Raw genomic sequence first — 15959 nt, 5'->3', positions numbered from 1 at the left:
CATGCTGGCAGTGATCAAGTGCCTTGTATCTTGTATGTTATATGCTTTCAATCAACATATTAAATATATTAGTCAAATTACAAAGAGAGGAGTCAGAGTCAGTGGAACCATGAGTTGAGTCAGAGGTTTTGGGTACCGACTCCTCATCCTTGTAAATATTAAAATGCCCCCAAAGATGCATCCAAATTTACTGAGAAATTAAAATAACACAGAAAAAAAGTGAACACTAATTTGTGTGCAGGATTACAATGTCACAAATGTTGTCCTGTATGGTGCCCCTGCCCACTGTAAAATCTGTACATATCATTGCTATCTTAAAGGCAGGAGGGAAATGGATCATGTATTGGTGAAGTGTTGGAAATAAATAAGAGGTGGTGTTGCTGTCCCTCTTACTTGTATTACTGCAAAGGTTGAAGTTAAGACACGACACATCACGTCAGGACTCCCACTTCCACCCCCAACAAGATCTTGTAACCAACATTATTTAAGTGAAAAAGAAGCAGATCTTTTTTTTAATAATTGTGCATTTTGGTTTATTTTGTGCATTTTGGTTATAAAGCGGTGCACATTATTTTGTCAATACTTTGTGCAAGCATCTTTTGCTTTCATTATAGCCATAAGTCTCATACACTCAGATTTTGTAATTTGAACTCATTTTTTTTTCCTGAACCACACTCAAACTCAGTCAGATTACAGTGAGATCTCCTGTACATAGTCCACAGAGTTTCTATAAAACTGAAAACTGAGTTCTGGGCTTTAACTGGGCTAATTCAGGATATTGGTCTTCCCTTTTTTAAGTAATTTTTTGGCCGAGTTGACTGTCTGTTTCAGGATATTGCAGAACGGAAATCTAAAATAATTCTTTAACTTCAGCTTTCTGGAAGCCAGATTCATGCCAAAATATCTCAGATATGTAGATTTATTCTTTTCCCCCTTTAACCCGAGAAGAGCTGTTGTCTGGGCTGATTCAAAACAGCCCCATAGCATAAGGCTTTCACCACCACTCTTAACAGCAGACATTGCATTCTTCGGGAGATAAACCGAGTTGGCATGCTGCCTAAGATATCTTTTAGAATTAAGGCCAAGAAATTCTACCTTGGTCTTATCAGATGTGAAGACATTTTTTCCAGCATGGCTCTGGGAGAAAACCTTATATGGATTTGGATGTTCTTTTGTTGTAGTGTGATGTAGTGTTCGCTACTCTAAAATTTGGACTTGTGGAGAATGTGTGACTGCCAAATATTCTTGTAGCTCCTTTAGGTTGCTGCTGGTTTCTTGGTAGCCTTCTTCATGAGCTTTCTTGTAATCAATCACTTTTAGAATGAGGTCCTAACTTTGCAATGTCTTGGGACATATTTCCTCCACTTCTTAATAACGGTGTGTACATTGTCTCGTGATATGTTTAATGCATGCAGAATTCTATTATTTTCTTCTTCGACAATGTACCTTGCAGAAAACCAAAAACGTCTGTAGATCAATTGTTAACTATTGTGTAACCAACACACCTTTAAATCACTTCACATGAAGGCAAATTTCTTTCATTTATAATGTGGAATGTGATGAGTTTGATATGATTGGAGCTACAACTCCCATTATTAAGAGGAGTGCACACTTACACAACCTATTCATTGGGGGTTATTTTTCATTACTTAGACTTTAAAATGATCAATTTATTTTATTCAAATATTAAGACAAGTTCTTGATCCATCCATCCATTCTCTAACCCGCTGAATCCGAACACAGGGTCACGGGGGTCTGCTGGAGCCAAACCCAGCCAACACAGGGCACAAGGCAGGAACCAATCCTGGGCAGGGTGCCAATCCACCGCAGGACACACACAAACACACCCACATACCAAGCACACACTTGGGCCAATTTAGAATCGCCAATCCACCTAACCTGCATGTCTTTGGATTGTGTGAGGAAACCGGAGCGCCCGGAGGAAACCCACGCAGACACGGTGAGAACATGCAAACTCCACGCAGGGAGGACCCGGGAAGCAAACCCGGGTCTCCTAACTGCGAGGCAGCAGCGCTACCACTGCGCCACCGTGACGCCCAAGTTCTTGATAAAGATGAAAAAAGGTCAGACATGATTTGCCTTGACTTCATCCTTTACACCAATTTCAACAACAGCGTGCAGACATTTTATTTTTAAGTCAAGTTGTAGAATTTTAAATTGCCTAATGAGGAATTACATTAGACATCCAGGGAAACCATAAGACTGTAACATACAAGAAATGTTTTTTAATAAATGGCCTAATGAAAAGTTTTGTTTTTCAACCAAATTTCAGTTTTCATAATTAACACATTTTGATAGATGCATAGATATAAAGCTGATAGCATCATGTTTCAGCCAGATTTGCATTCCTTGGCTTATGTTTATTTTCCTTTCCTGTGTCTTCTTGTTTAAAGCATTTTTTTCTCATTAACATATTGTATCATTGCATTATTTGCTATTATTGTTCTGTGTATTTATTATTTACTATCTAAGTATTATGTGTTCTCATATGTTCCATGTATTTTGTGGGTGGCGTCACTGCTGAAGGAGGCTGGAGAGTAGGCCCGTCACGTGTTTATTGGGGTTAATGGTGGTTGTTTTTTTTAAGAAGTGTAGAATCATGAGTATTATCTTTTTCTGACTTTTAAATTCTTGCTTCTGCCTTGGAATTATAATCACTGCATTTAAAACTGGACTTTTGCCTTTTTTTCTGGATAGGATTTTTTCATTTTTCTGGCTTCTGCTGTTTTTTATAAAGATTCCTTGTTGACTGTTTTCTCATATCAAATGTTTTACAATACTCCTTTATCTTGAGAGGTATTTTGATATATTTTGGAGCATTTAAACTGTTTTGCCACCAAACCCCCTTTTAGGCCTGTGTAGGCCAAAGCCAGCCAGGAGAGTTGGGGATAAGGATGCCTGACATAAAGCTTTTCACTGGGAAGGTTAGTGTGGGTCCCAGCTTGTTTTATATTTCTTTTTCAAAGGACTCAGACTATTTCACTATTTTTTGCTCACTCACTCATAACAGGGAGATGCGCATGGCCCCTAATAAAAGCTCATTTTTTGGACAAAACAAAAACATCAAGTGTTAATGAAAATATGTGAAACTCTCAGAATCAATGTGTTGGCAAACCGAGGACAGAACAGGTGGCCCTAACTCTAAATACAAAGCAATCTGTCTTTCTGTGGTCCTACAGTCAGTAGACCCCAAGTTCCGAAAACATAATCTCCACTCCATTCTTATAACAGAAAACCGGTTGATGAAGTAAGCCTCCATGTTTCAAACTACATTGGCCAAACATATACGCACCATCCACTACCCTATATGCTAAATTCATATCTCACTCTACTGTAAAATTCAGCATAGAGAACTGAACAAATTAGAAGTTTCCGAATGGTTTGTGTTCATTAATACTCAATGTTTCTTTTTGCATGTACCTACCTTTAGCCCAGAATGATTTTTGAATAATGTCCGGATTCAGTATGCCATTCAGTCCAATGCCCCTCTCATCACAACATCTGTCTACCTCATCTTTCACAGTGGAGATCAATTTTCGCTTTCCATGGACAGCAGTTATCTGATTTTGGCATGGTTTGTGCTTTTAATTGGTAAGCTATACGCGTAGGCTTACCAAACCTCTGCCTGAGCGTCAGCTTCGGGCAATGTCTGGTATGATGGGTTTTATACACATAAGGGTGAGTGTGGGCATGTGCCAAAAATTAAATAATACCCCATTTTTGGAAGTTACGGAGAAGCAGATGAAAAAATAATGAAATTTAATAGCACGTTTGTTAGCCAAATACGTCCACATGATACAGTAGTAAATTATTTCCTGTTATACTCATAAAACTTATTTGAAATTTGAGTATGTGTTTCTCTTATTTGAACACAACACAGAAAAATAAAAACCTTGATAATATGCACATGGCATTCTGAAACCCACTCAATCCTGTCCAGGACTTCAGGGTGGCTGAAGCCCATTCTATCAGCATTAAGTGTCAGGCAGGACAAAAGAATATGAAACTTTTAAATTCCAGTTCCTCACTCATTGTTGTAGACACTAAATATCAGCCTTTACCCAAGAAGAGTTGTGTAAATATTGGGTCGTGAAATGAACTGGCAGTTCTAAATTGGCCCCATGTGATTGTTAGTGCTGATCTGTGTGCGAGTGGGCCTGGCTACGGACTGGTCACCAGTCACTGGGTTGGTTCCTGCCCTTTGCCCAGTGCTACTGGGACAGGTTATAGTCACCCACAACTTTTTCAAAAGGATTGTAAAATGTATGGGTAGATCTTGAAAGAAATCACTCAGGCAAATAAATGGCCCCAACTCCTTCTTTTAACACCTAGTTTTCTTATTTTTGACCTAATAAAGAGATGAGTGAAAGCATATCCTGTGATGGACTCACGCTCTCCTTGTGCTCAGCCCAGCCAAGTCATTCCTACTCAACATAACTCTAAAACTGAATTGACCAGGTCCAGCAAATGGATGGATTGATAGATGGATGGAAATAAGAAGAAATTTTTTCAGTATTCTTTAAACTTTGTCTTCATAGTCTTCAGTGTATGCTACTCTTCTTTGGCTTCTAAACTCTTAATTTCTGAATAAGGTAAAAAAATGATAATTGTATGCATGGAGAACGTCTATGTTCTTGATCAAATTCATGTGGCTGCATGGACCGTCTTATCTGTGTGCCCAGGTCAGCTTTGCTGAAACCACACAAAACCAGATCAATCATTGCAGAAGCAGATGATTCTACATCTGATGAAAACTGAACTCTGATCTGGCCACATTTGGCACGATGGTACAAAGGCACTGCCATAAAGATGTAGAGTTCTGGATGTGAATCCAAAAAGTGGACTTTGCAGCACAATGCCTACCTGCCTGTCTGGTTTATTTAAGTTTATTGGTAACTCTAATTGGCTCAGTATAACAGAGTATATCGCAGTATGGATTCACATCCATTTATACTCATATGGATTGTATGCTGCCAGTCGGTGATACATTCAATGTTTTGGAGGAGCACAGATTGCAAAAACTCACATGATGGATCCTCAGTAACTACAGAAAAGTAACCTTTGTGGGCTACAAACCAGCAACTTGTCTCACATCTTTCTTGATCACCAACAAAATACTAAGATGCTGGGCACATAATGGCTACTTTTTATGCTTGAAAACACACAATCATCTCACATCATGCAAGAGCTAAATTCCATATTCATTATTCATGGGTGAGATATAGTCGCTTACCTTGCTGAGTTGCAGCTGCCGTCTGGGTGACACTTGTCTGGTTTTTGATGATAGGAGGGCTAATGCCCAATAGGAAGACTCTCCTTTCATGCAGGCCGCAGTAATGATGGTGAAGGTGACAGGAGTAGATGCCCTCATCTGATGGCTGTAGGTTTGAGATAGTGAGAGAGAAGTCACCATAAGAGAAGGCCTGCTCTGAAATGTTCATCTTCTGTCGCAGAAACAGTGGTCCATAGGAACGCCGCTCCCCCGAGGCATACAAATCAATGAGCCGGTCAGCTCTGTCATGCCAGACTCCTGGTGGTTGTCGATCCCAGTGCACTACTTGCTGCTCCTCTTCACTGTTCCTCTCGGTCCACACCTGCCTCCGGTTCACACATGGCAACAGAACAGTTGACCCAACCAGAGCCATGACCACCACTTTATCTCCATCCCAATAACGTCGTTCTTTGCGGGCTAAAGCAAAAAATAAAAATTTCTGATAGCAAGAGTGTAACACAATAAGGTCCAAAAAAAAAGGGCAAAGTGAGGCTCTGAAAACAGGACAAAAGGGTACCATACACTGCACATATCTCATGAAATGTTATGGGTCAGCAAGCATTTGTTCCCAGGTTTATGTTTACTTTCCCTTCTATAGCAATTTTTGTTGTTTTTGAATTATTATATTCCAATTACATTTTGTTAATATTGATATGTCAATTTATTTTTTAGTATTTGTATATTGTGTGTTTTCTTATGTGCCTTATGTTTTTTGGGTGGTATCTCAAAATGTAGGTCCACATTGATGTCACTGCTGAGAGACCACCATAGCCAATATATTTCAGGCTGGAGTGTAGATCCTTCAGAGTTCAGTGACTGCAAAGAAGTTTGCTTCTTGTGGTTATTTTTCTTTAGATTTTTCTGTGGTTTTGATTACCTTTGCTTTGCCTTTGGATTCTGAGTATTGGATAAATGGTTGGACTTGTTTGTTTTGTGATTCCTTTTTAAAGCAAACCCTTTTGCCTTTTTCCTATTTGCCTTATTTTTGTGCTTCTTTTTGCTTATATAAATAAATCCTTTATTTCAACAGATTAAATGTTTGCCTTGTTTCTCAAGCCAGATGTTTTATGGTTTACTTTCTGCCTTCAATGGAAATTGTGTACATTTTGAACATTTAAATTTTTTTTTAATTTAATTTAAAAGACAGTCCCGCATTTTGGGCCTGCGATGGCTGCAGTATTCCTGTGGGGTTTGGGGTCAGGCTGCCTGGTGTAAGGCCTAATTCTAGGTAGGCCAGTGAAGGTGCTGGTCTGGTCTGTGGGTCTTTTTGGAGGCCTATCTTCAGTTTTTGACATGTTGTATCACCATATCATAACATGAATTAAACTGTGCTATAAAGAGATTCACTTGTGGAAACTTAACACATTCTTGGACACGTGACTACTATTGTGTTTAACCAACCAACAATGAAAAAATAAATAAATGCTGAAAGTAGGTAGATGGGCAGATTCTATTAACTCCATGAGTGAGACTTCTTAAGACGACACAGATAGTGGGTAGCAAGGGGTGCCAACTGATTGGATTTGTCCATCACAGTGTTAACTTCTGATGGTAAACACAGCTGCTTGTACCTACAGACTGCTATGTGCAGAAGCATATAATGATCCAGAAAGAGCTCTGGGAGAGATTATGTGATATGTTTAAGGCTTCACAGAGGGTAGGTTGGTCTACTGGAGCTCCTGGTTTTTACCCATCTCCAAACATTGCACCTTTAATAACATAAGGGTTGAATATATGGTATAAGTTGGAGATGCAGCTGGTTGTTAATTCAATATGGCATATTTCTACACCTATTGTATTTTCCAAAGCTCACTTCCTTGCATTGGAGGTTGTTTTTTAACCCTAGGCTCACAGAGGAATCATTTTGCTGGGTGATATTTTAATGAGCCTGGTGTCCACATATTCCAGTTACTAATGTCTCTCTTTTCTATCCCCATGTTTCTTTCATTTACAATTTAGGTCCATTCTTAAAGCATGTGTGGCTTTTATTTCAACAGCTGTTCCATCTCACCCTCTATATAGTCTTTCTCTCCTCCACTGTGTCAACTTTATACACATTACCATGTAGGACGGCTTGTTGACCTTTACTGATTGAACCTGTGTGGTAATGTGTTAACATGCAATGGGACACCTCTTTTTTTAAATATTTATATGGTTTCCAAACCTCCAAATTATCAACACACCCATCACTTTTACATTACCTCACACAAACCTATGCTATGGGTTTGATCACTGACCCTATATGATTTTCTTTGCTCCCTGGATTTGAACCTACATGTACATGTTCTAGGACTGTCCCCCTACTCCAATGATGAACTGATTAGATTTTCTGCTATTTCCTCTCCAATAAAGTTCATTTTCTTCTCCCTATTTTTCCATTTTCCAGTAGAGGCTTTTTACATGGTTGCAAAACTCACTCTAAATCACTTGCGGAAAAACCATGGATTTCTTTACTTTTTTCTTGGAAAAATTTCCTTTACAATCTGTCCCTTCTTGAGTTCTCCAGAATCCAGGGCTGGGGGCCAATGGCTCCTCCAGCTCATAAACCGGCAAGTGGACACATACAGCTTAGCTGCCAGTCAGCCATCACTGCATCCTAAACCTTTACTTTAGATTCCTTTCCATGTTCCCTGTCACTGGGTGGTGTCAGTCACTTTGGATTGGCTTTGTAACATGGCTCTTTTAGGATCCAAGTTGGCATTCTCCCTATTAACTGTAAAATGGTTTATTTCCTAGGTTAATGTTTTTGGTCAGTTAACATCTTTAATAAAGATTCAATTTCAAATAGAGGGAGAAAGGGCAGTAGTGGGTGGTTAGTCAAATTAAACATGACGTCTTCCTAAAAAAAAAAAGGCAAATGCTGGCAAGTAGTTGGAACTGAGTGGGCTCATAGAACACTTCACTTAAGGCTCACACTACCTGACTTGGTGATGTTCAGCTGCACTTTGGTCGACTCGTACAGGTGGCAGTAATGGTGGTGCAGGTTGCAAGAGTAGATCCCCTTATCACTCGATGCAACATCTGTTAGGAAACAAAGAAAAGACATTCTAAGTAGGCATAAGATAACATGTGAACTTCTAGGACGCACTTCATCTATGCTCCTCACCCTTGATGATGAGAGAGAAGTTGCCATCAGCAAAGGCAGTGGAGATCATAGACATTCGACCCTGGTTGTATGAGTTGTAAATGCGCTGGTCTCCTGCTGAAAACATGTCCAAGAGTCTTTCCACCTTGTATTCACGTCCCGTGGAGTATAAATCCCAGTGCACCACACGTTGGCGGTCATGAAGACGATCCTGCGTCCATACCATGCGTTGACTCTGGCACTGGAGTACTGTCTGGGAGCCAGCTGGAGCGCTGATGTTGTTAACGGCCACCACGGTGCTGTCTCCACTTCCCTGATCTGTGGGAACAAGAAACCGACAAACATGAAGAGTGAAAGACTCAAGACAATTTTGAGTAGGAACATGCAGCTACTGACGACTAGAAAAACTCACCCTGGGTGTACATCACAGCCAAGGGCACTAAAATACAAGAGCAAGATGGTCAGTTATTCAGCCTTACCACATACACATCTTCTCTATCACAGCAGGAGCAAATTGTGACCCCACATTAGCATTTTACACAGTCACCTTGACTTGCTTAGAATAGTTGGGATGGAAGGCTATGATGCAGTAGCAGAATTATGCCTGACACTGGCCATTGCCAGCTGTAGACCAGTAAGTATTTAAGGAGTTAGCCTTGAAGGCACAAACCTCATCTGGAGTTCTACTGCTGACTTACTGTGAATCACACAATGAGTGGATTTCTAATAGCTGGAGGAGGATAGAAATTGTCCCCATTTGTCCATTCCCTAACACTCTCAAAGAATGTCCATTCTCAAACTTATTTTGGGGTGAAGCAGCAGCACAAAAAGAAAAGAAGAAACAGTTATTTTTTAAAGTCTTATAGGAGCATCATTCTAGGCACAATTTAAAAACTTATTTCAAATAGCCGGGCTGATTCTTCACTGAACTCTCTACATGGAGAAGTATGCACAGAGGGAAGGGCCCCTTGCTGATTCACAGGCTATTAGAGGGGCTCTTGCTGATCAAAGCAAAAAAACAAACGGAAGTGGAGCTTGTTAGTGTGCTCCTCTAATGAGAAGCACATGTGGCGTCTGGAGGTAGTGGAACGGCTCCAGTAAACAGCTGCAGCCCCTGGCTGGAGTGCAAAACAAGCCGACGGTCAAGCACTATGTGCACAAAACACTAGGCCAGCGAGGGGCATCCAGTTGGGCAACAACGCTTTGGTGGTCACTTGCTGTACTGTAAAGGAAGTGTTAGAGATATCAACCTGCAACATCCCAGGGGATGATCGACTCCCTTAGCAAGCAGGGGGATTTACACTGAAGAGTTAAAAACTCCAGCCAGTATCCGGACTGTACTGATAAAGAAGAGTCTCATTGTCGACATCAAACAACTCCCATGTGAAACACCACATAGCAAGGAAGCAAAATGTGCCAAGAAGTCGTCATTATAACAGCTGGACCAGCAAAAAGAAAACATGGGCACACCAGCTAACCATTGAGATAACTGGATCACCAAGGAAATAGGCCAAGTATGTGACAGCATATACCCTTAGCTCAAAAGGACCACACAGAATACAAAATGATTAAACTTGACAATCAATAGCCAGGGCGAATCCACAGAAATGACAAAGTAATCTTATCAAGTAACAATTACTTTGACAAAGCCATTAAGAGATGACCATTGTTGCACCTAGATAACAACAAACCAAAAGCTCAATGTGGTCATTGGAACAGATGTCTTGTGAAACAGAGCATGTACTCTTCTGTATGAGTGAGTAATTCCAGTGTGACTACCAGTTGAAGCAAAGGGGGATGTTCTTTTTCAGTAGCCACCAACTCAGAGAGACTACCACATGTGTTTACCAAGCAGCCACTGACTCAACGAGATGATTTCAAGCAGCCATTTGTGCAGCTAAACCATTGTAAGCTCACCTAATAGCTATCAGTAGCACAACGGGAATAGACTGAGCTCATCGGGTCATTGCTAACTAAGCCAGCCTGAACTTCAGTTCACCCATCGGTCATTTACCAAGCAAGGCAATGGAGAAGGACCAACGAGAGTACACTATATAGCTCGGCAAACAAATCAACACCAGTGCAGCCTTCTTTTGCGGCTACACCAGTGTGAACTTACCAAAAGAGCTTGCAGAGACCACTGGAACAAAGCATGAGCTGAGTCCCAATATCCAGTTTGGACTTGTAAAAATTGCCTTTCACAGGGTCATACCCTAAACCTGGGCCTGCATTCGTCTGCACTTAGTAGTCAAAATGTCTGAACCACTAAACTGGAATAATAGTGACTGGAGAAAACAGCTTGGGTGCTACTCTCTTGTCTTGCTGAAGGAGTAAATAGTGGCTCGCCCACACAATGTAATACTTATTAGTGTCAATTTGTTCACGACATTTGTGATTTCTGACTCACAAGATAGGGTTTAATTCTTGATGACTTCAGCACTTTAGATTTTTTTCCATTCGCATATTATGAGAAATAGTGTCGGCTTCTCATTTCGTCCTCACACGTCAGCATATATCATAAGGCTGCTATCAGACAAGTAATGTCTTGCCCATTTCACTGAAAGCAGTCACATGTGTGCCTCCCAACCTCAACTTAAGAAAAGCAATAAAAAGTCAGAGAAGCAGCCATAGATTAGAGCAAAAATGGTCAACCAGGCGCAAAGTGCAAAAAGACTTTCAAATTATGGAATTTTTGTAGTTAACATATAAAAAAAATATTTACCTTGCAGCAGGAGCAGTTGAACCACAAAGCACCATCCCATCTTCTCCATCATTGGCAGGTAAATGCTGACATACAGGTCCCTCTCGATTAGGCTGGAGTGCCGTACACTTCTCCAAAAACACCTTCGCTCTCCTCTGCAGTTGTCAGAAGTAACTTTGGAAAGTTCTGCGAATGCTCCGACTTTATGACCCTCCTTAGCACTTTGATCCCCTACTCTCCTTCTCTCTCATTCCTGTTCCTCTTTTTGTTTTCTCTCTGTCTCTCTCTCTTTGTGCTTTTGTTCTGAGCGTTTCCCACTTTTCGTCGTCTGCTCTGTGCTGCCCAGTTTGAACCCTGTCCAGACTCCCTCCTCCAAAGGCACATTCCTGTGTTCTTGTTTTCTCTTTTCTCCTCCCCCCAGCGCCTCGTTTTGCCCTGAAACTCTTCCCAGACTGAATTGTCAGTCAGTCTAATAGGAAGCAGGCTGCTTTCGGGGCTGCTGTGTAAACATTACTGAAAGTTGAATCAAATACAAATAAATCAATTAGTTTCATTATAATTATTGCTCTTAAAATAAAACCAATGCTGTAAAAGCACTTCAGCCCCAGACATTGAGCAACAAGTTTTGTTAGTGGTAAAACTGCAGCCAAGGATTTTACACTTCAGAAGACAAATATTGCACCTCTCATCCACATGGCACTATTATGGGTGGGATTCAAAGCCGACTTGAACTCTGGAGTGAATGTTTTCATAAGAACATAAGAAATCTCACAAATGCCAGAAAACCATTTGGTCCATCAAGCTTGTTTGTTCAGCTAATAGCTAAGCTGTCAGAGTATCTCACCCACAATACATCTTAAATGGCTGTCAAGGTTCCTACTTCAACTACATATCTCTTCAGCCTTCAGCCCTAAATTCACATCCTGTTTTTATTTAACATATTTCAAGATATCAAGATTTGTTCTTCATTTAACTAGTATATATAAATATTAAGGTAACATGCCACCTTTCTATTTTGTAGCCCATTACATAATTAAAATAAACATAAATGCAAAGTTCTTAAGTGGCACAAGAAAAACCACCCCTGCATTTTCACTACCTCATACTGTATAAAAGAATAATCGGGTGCACAAGACCAGGTATAAGTGATTAGAATGTCTTATTTAAATCTCAGAGACTAAGGTGGGTTGCTCTTTCCTGTTGAAGTGTCATGACCATGCCTACCTCAGAAAGAACTATACAGAGAACAACAAGTCTGGGAAGGGATTTAAAAAGGTCTACAAACAATTAGAAATCAACCACTGTTCGGAAGAATATCTACAGTACAAGTGGAGAAGATTTCAAACAAATGCCAGTTTGTCCTTCCTTGGCTTCCCCACCAGGTTCAGTCCAAGTGAAAACTCAAGACACTGAAAGAAATCCCTAACAACCCCAGAATTTTATCACAGCACCTGCAGGTAACTCTTGCTGTTGCTGATGTCAAAGTGCATGAGTCTACTAGAAACAGGCTGAATAAATTATATCTACGTGGAAAGTGTGAAATGGAAAAAAAATACCTTTGCTGTACAAAAAGGACGTCAGGGCAAGATTAAATTTTGCCCATGAACATCTAGTCCAAGACCAGAACTTCTGGAACACAGTGCTCTGGACAGACGAGGCAAATAAGGAGTTATCTGGCTATGGTATCAGAACACATTTTTGGCCAAAACCAAAGACACCATTTGATCAGAAGAACTCGATGCCAACTATAAAACACAGTGGTGGATTTGTTGCATCAGTGCATGGGCAGCTCACCTTCATAGAATCAACTAGAAATTCTTCATTATACCATGGGGTGCTTGAGGATAACGTGAAGGCATCTGTCAAAAGATTAAAGCTCAACTCGAGGTGGACCTTGCAACATGACCATGACTCTGAACATACAGGAAAATCCAGCAAGGAATGGCTGCAAACAGAAATTAAAATGTAGCATCCTGGAATGGTCAATTGAAAGCCTAGATTGAGATGCTGTGGTGAGATTGAAAATGGGCTGTGCACACAGGTGCATGAACATGGCACTGTTGAAAGAATTCTGAATGGGGGATTGGGAAAAACTTTCTCCGAGTCAATGTCAGAAAGTGCTAAACAGTTATAGGAAATATCTACTGGAGAAGGCAATGCCAACTATTATATCCAAGGCTGTACTTACTTTCTAAACATATACTGTAGAAATGGCATTATCAATTAATTATTCACTTATTACATTATTGCAAGCAATAGAATTTCCAACAATTTCTTTTTTTCAATTACATTCCCTTTACTCAAAGATACTGTTTAAAAGAGCAGATCTTGATATTTCCACATATGTATGTATGTAAGTGTGTATCTTTGCCTCAAGTGCTGATGTCTAAGGTTCGATCCCCATAAGGGGAAGCAAAGGTGCATACACCTGATGAGTCCCAATTATGTCATGTACCTTCTGTATTATTTGGCAGTTACTGTATCATATATATATTACATTTATTGCATTCGTAGTCTGAGTCCCGACCTGCATTGTGTGGGTGGTTACCTACCAGGTAACGCTTGCGGGGCTTCTTCTCTGACGCTGATGTTCGAGGTTCGATCCCTGCAAACAGTGAGCGTGTACGCCTGATGAGCCCAAATGAGGGCGAAACACGTATCGTGTACTCTTTGCATTATTTGACAGTAAACTATGCAACATTCCATGATCTGCTTCTTGCAACTGAAGAGGGCACCATGGCGGATGTTTACCGAATGGCAGACCAACCACAAGCGTTACCTGATAGGTAACCACCCACACAATTCAGGTTGGGACTTAGACTAGACTGAATGCAATGATGTAATTACCCCAGACCTACAGGCTGTCAAATAAATGAACCACACGCCGTAGCGCAGTGTAAAGGGGCTTCGTCTCTGACGTCCGAGGTTCGATCCCCGAGAGGGGAGTAGTTGAGTGTGTACGCCTGATGAGCCCAAATGAGGGCGTAACATGTTTCACATACTCTTTGCATTATTTGACAGTAAACTATGCAATATGCAGTATATATATATATACACACAAACTACAAAGACAAAGGTATTGGGACACACCACTTAATTATTGAATTCAGGTATTTCAATCAGAGCCATTGCCACAGGTGTATAAAACCAAGCACCTAGCCATGCAGTCTCCATTTACAAACATCTGTGAAACAAAATGAGTCATTCTGTAGAGCTCAGTGACTTCAATCATGGTACTTTGATAGGATGCTTTGTAATAAGATGAATCATGAAATTTCATCCCTGCTGGATATTTCACAGTCAACTCTAAGTGGTATTATTGGAAAGCGGAAGCATTTAGGAACAACAGCAGTAGCAAGTGGAAGACCACGTAAAGTTGTTGTGCAGGGTCAACGACTGCTAAGGTGCATGGTGTGTAAAAGTCGCCAGCACTCTGCAGATTCCATAGTTGAAGAATTCCAAACTTCCACTGGAATTAATGAAAGCACAAAAACTGTTCAGTGGGAGATTAATGGAATGGGTTTCCATGGCCGAGCAGCTGCATGCAAGCCTCACATCACCAAGTCCAATGCCAAGCGTTAGATGGAGTAGTGTAAGGCACACTGCCACTGGACTATGGAGCAGTGGAAACGTGTTCTATGGAGTGACAAATCATGCTTCTCTGTTTGGCAGTCAGAGGGGCAGGTCTGACTGTGTTGTGCCAACTGTGAAGTTTGGCGGAGGAGGGATAATGGTGTGGGGCTGTTTTGCAGGGTTTGGGCTAGGCCCCTTACTTCCAGTAAAGGGCACTCTTAGTGCCTCAGCATACCAAGACATTTTGGACAACGCCATGCTTCAAACTTTGTGGAAACAGTTTGGGAAAGGCCCTTTCCTACTGCAGCAGGACTGTGCCCCAGTGCACAAAGCAAGGTCTATAAAGATATGGTTGGAGGAGTTCGGCGTGGAAGTTGAGTGCCCAGCTCAGATTCCTGAGTTCAACCCCATCAAACACCTTTGGCAACAGAGATTGTGAGCCAGGCCTTCTTATCCAACATCAGTGCCTGACCTCATACATGCTCTACAGAATGAATGGGCAAGAATACTCTTGTGTAAAGCTTGCCAAGAGGAGTGGAAGCTGTTATAGCTGCAGAAGAAGGACCAACTCCACATTAAAGTCTATGTATTTGTAAAGTCTATATACTACTGTCTGTATAGTATACAGTGCATCCGGAAAGTATTCACAGTGCATCACTTTTTCCACATTTTGTTATGTTACAGTCTTATTTCAAAATGGATTGAATTCATTTTTTTCCTCAGAATTCTACACACAACACCCCATAATGACAACATGAAAAAAGTTTACTTGAGGTTTTTGCAAATTGATTAAAAATAAAAAAACCTGAGAAATCACGTGTACATAAGTATTCACAGCCTTTGCCATGAAGCTCAAAATTGTAAATTGGAGTCCACCTGTGGTAAATTCAGTTGATTGGGCATGATTTGGAAAGGCACACACCTGTCTATATAAGGTTCTACAGTTGACAGTTCATGTCAGAGCACAAACCAAGCATGAAATCAAAGGAATTGTCTGTAGACCACCAAGACAGGATTGTCTCAAGGCACAAATCTGGGAAAGGTTAGAGAAAAAATTCTGCTGCTTTGAAGGTCGCAATGAGCACAGTGGCCTTCATCATCCATAAGTGGAACAAGTTTGAAACCACCAGGACTCTTCTAGAGCTGGCCAGCCATCTAAACTGAGCTATCAGGGGAGAAGGGCCTTAGTCAGGGAGGTGACCAAGAACCCGATGGTCACTCTGTCAGAGCTCCAGAGGTCCTCTGTGGAGAGAAGAGAACCTTCCAGAAGGACAACCATCTCTGCAGCAATTCACCAATCAGGCCTG

At 40.9% G+C, this 15959-nt stretch overlaps 1 protein-coding gene across 2 annotated transcripts in view; it reads right to left on the bottom strand.

Annotated features, from left to right (window-relative positions):
* Positions 1-11577, bottom strand: part of LOC120531106 (matrix remodeling-associated protein 8-like) — a 28057-nt gene extending 16480 nt beyond the window's left edge. Inside the window, exons 1-5 of one of the 2 annotated variants that reach the window (XM_039756191.1) lie at positions 11101-11577; positions 8791-8817; positions 8400-8696; positions 8213-8314; positions 5255-5710 (exon numbers count right to left, since the gene is read on the bottom strand). In XM_039756191.1, coding sequence (XP_039612125.1) covers positions 5255-5710; positions 8213-8314; positions 8400-8696; positions 8791-8817; positions 11101-11152 — 934 coding nt within the window. In that variant the 5' untranslated portion in view covers positions 11153-11577. The remainder of the gene's footprint in view (positions 1-5254; positions 5711-8212; positions 8315-8399; positions 8697-8790; positions 8818-11100) is intronic. The other variant, XM_039756192.1, reaches the window with a different exon arrangement.
* Positions 11578-15959: the final 4382 nt, after the last annotated feature.

The sequence above is a fragment of the Polypterus senegalus genome, chromosome 6 (assembly GCF_016835505.1).
Source record: "Polypterus senegalus isolate Bchr_013 chromosome 6, ASM1683550v1, whole genome shotgun sequence".
NCBI classification, from domain to species: domain Eukaryota; kingdom Metazoa; phylum Chordata; class Cladistia; order Polypteriformes; family Polypteridae; genus Polypterus; species Polypterus senegalus.
Note: the sequence above shows the minus strand (reverse complement) of the source record. Positions and strands in the feature narration are given on the sequence as shown.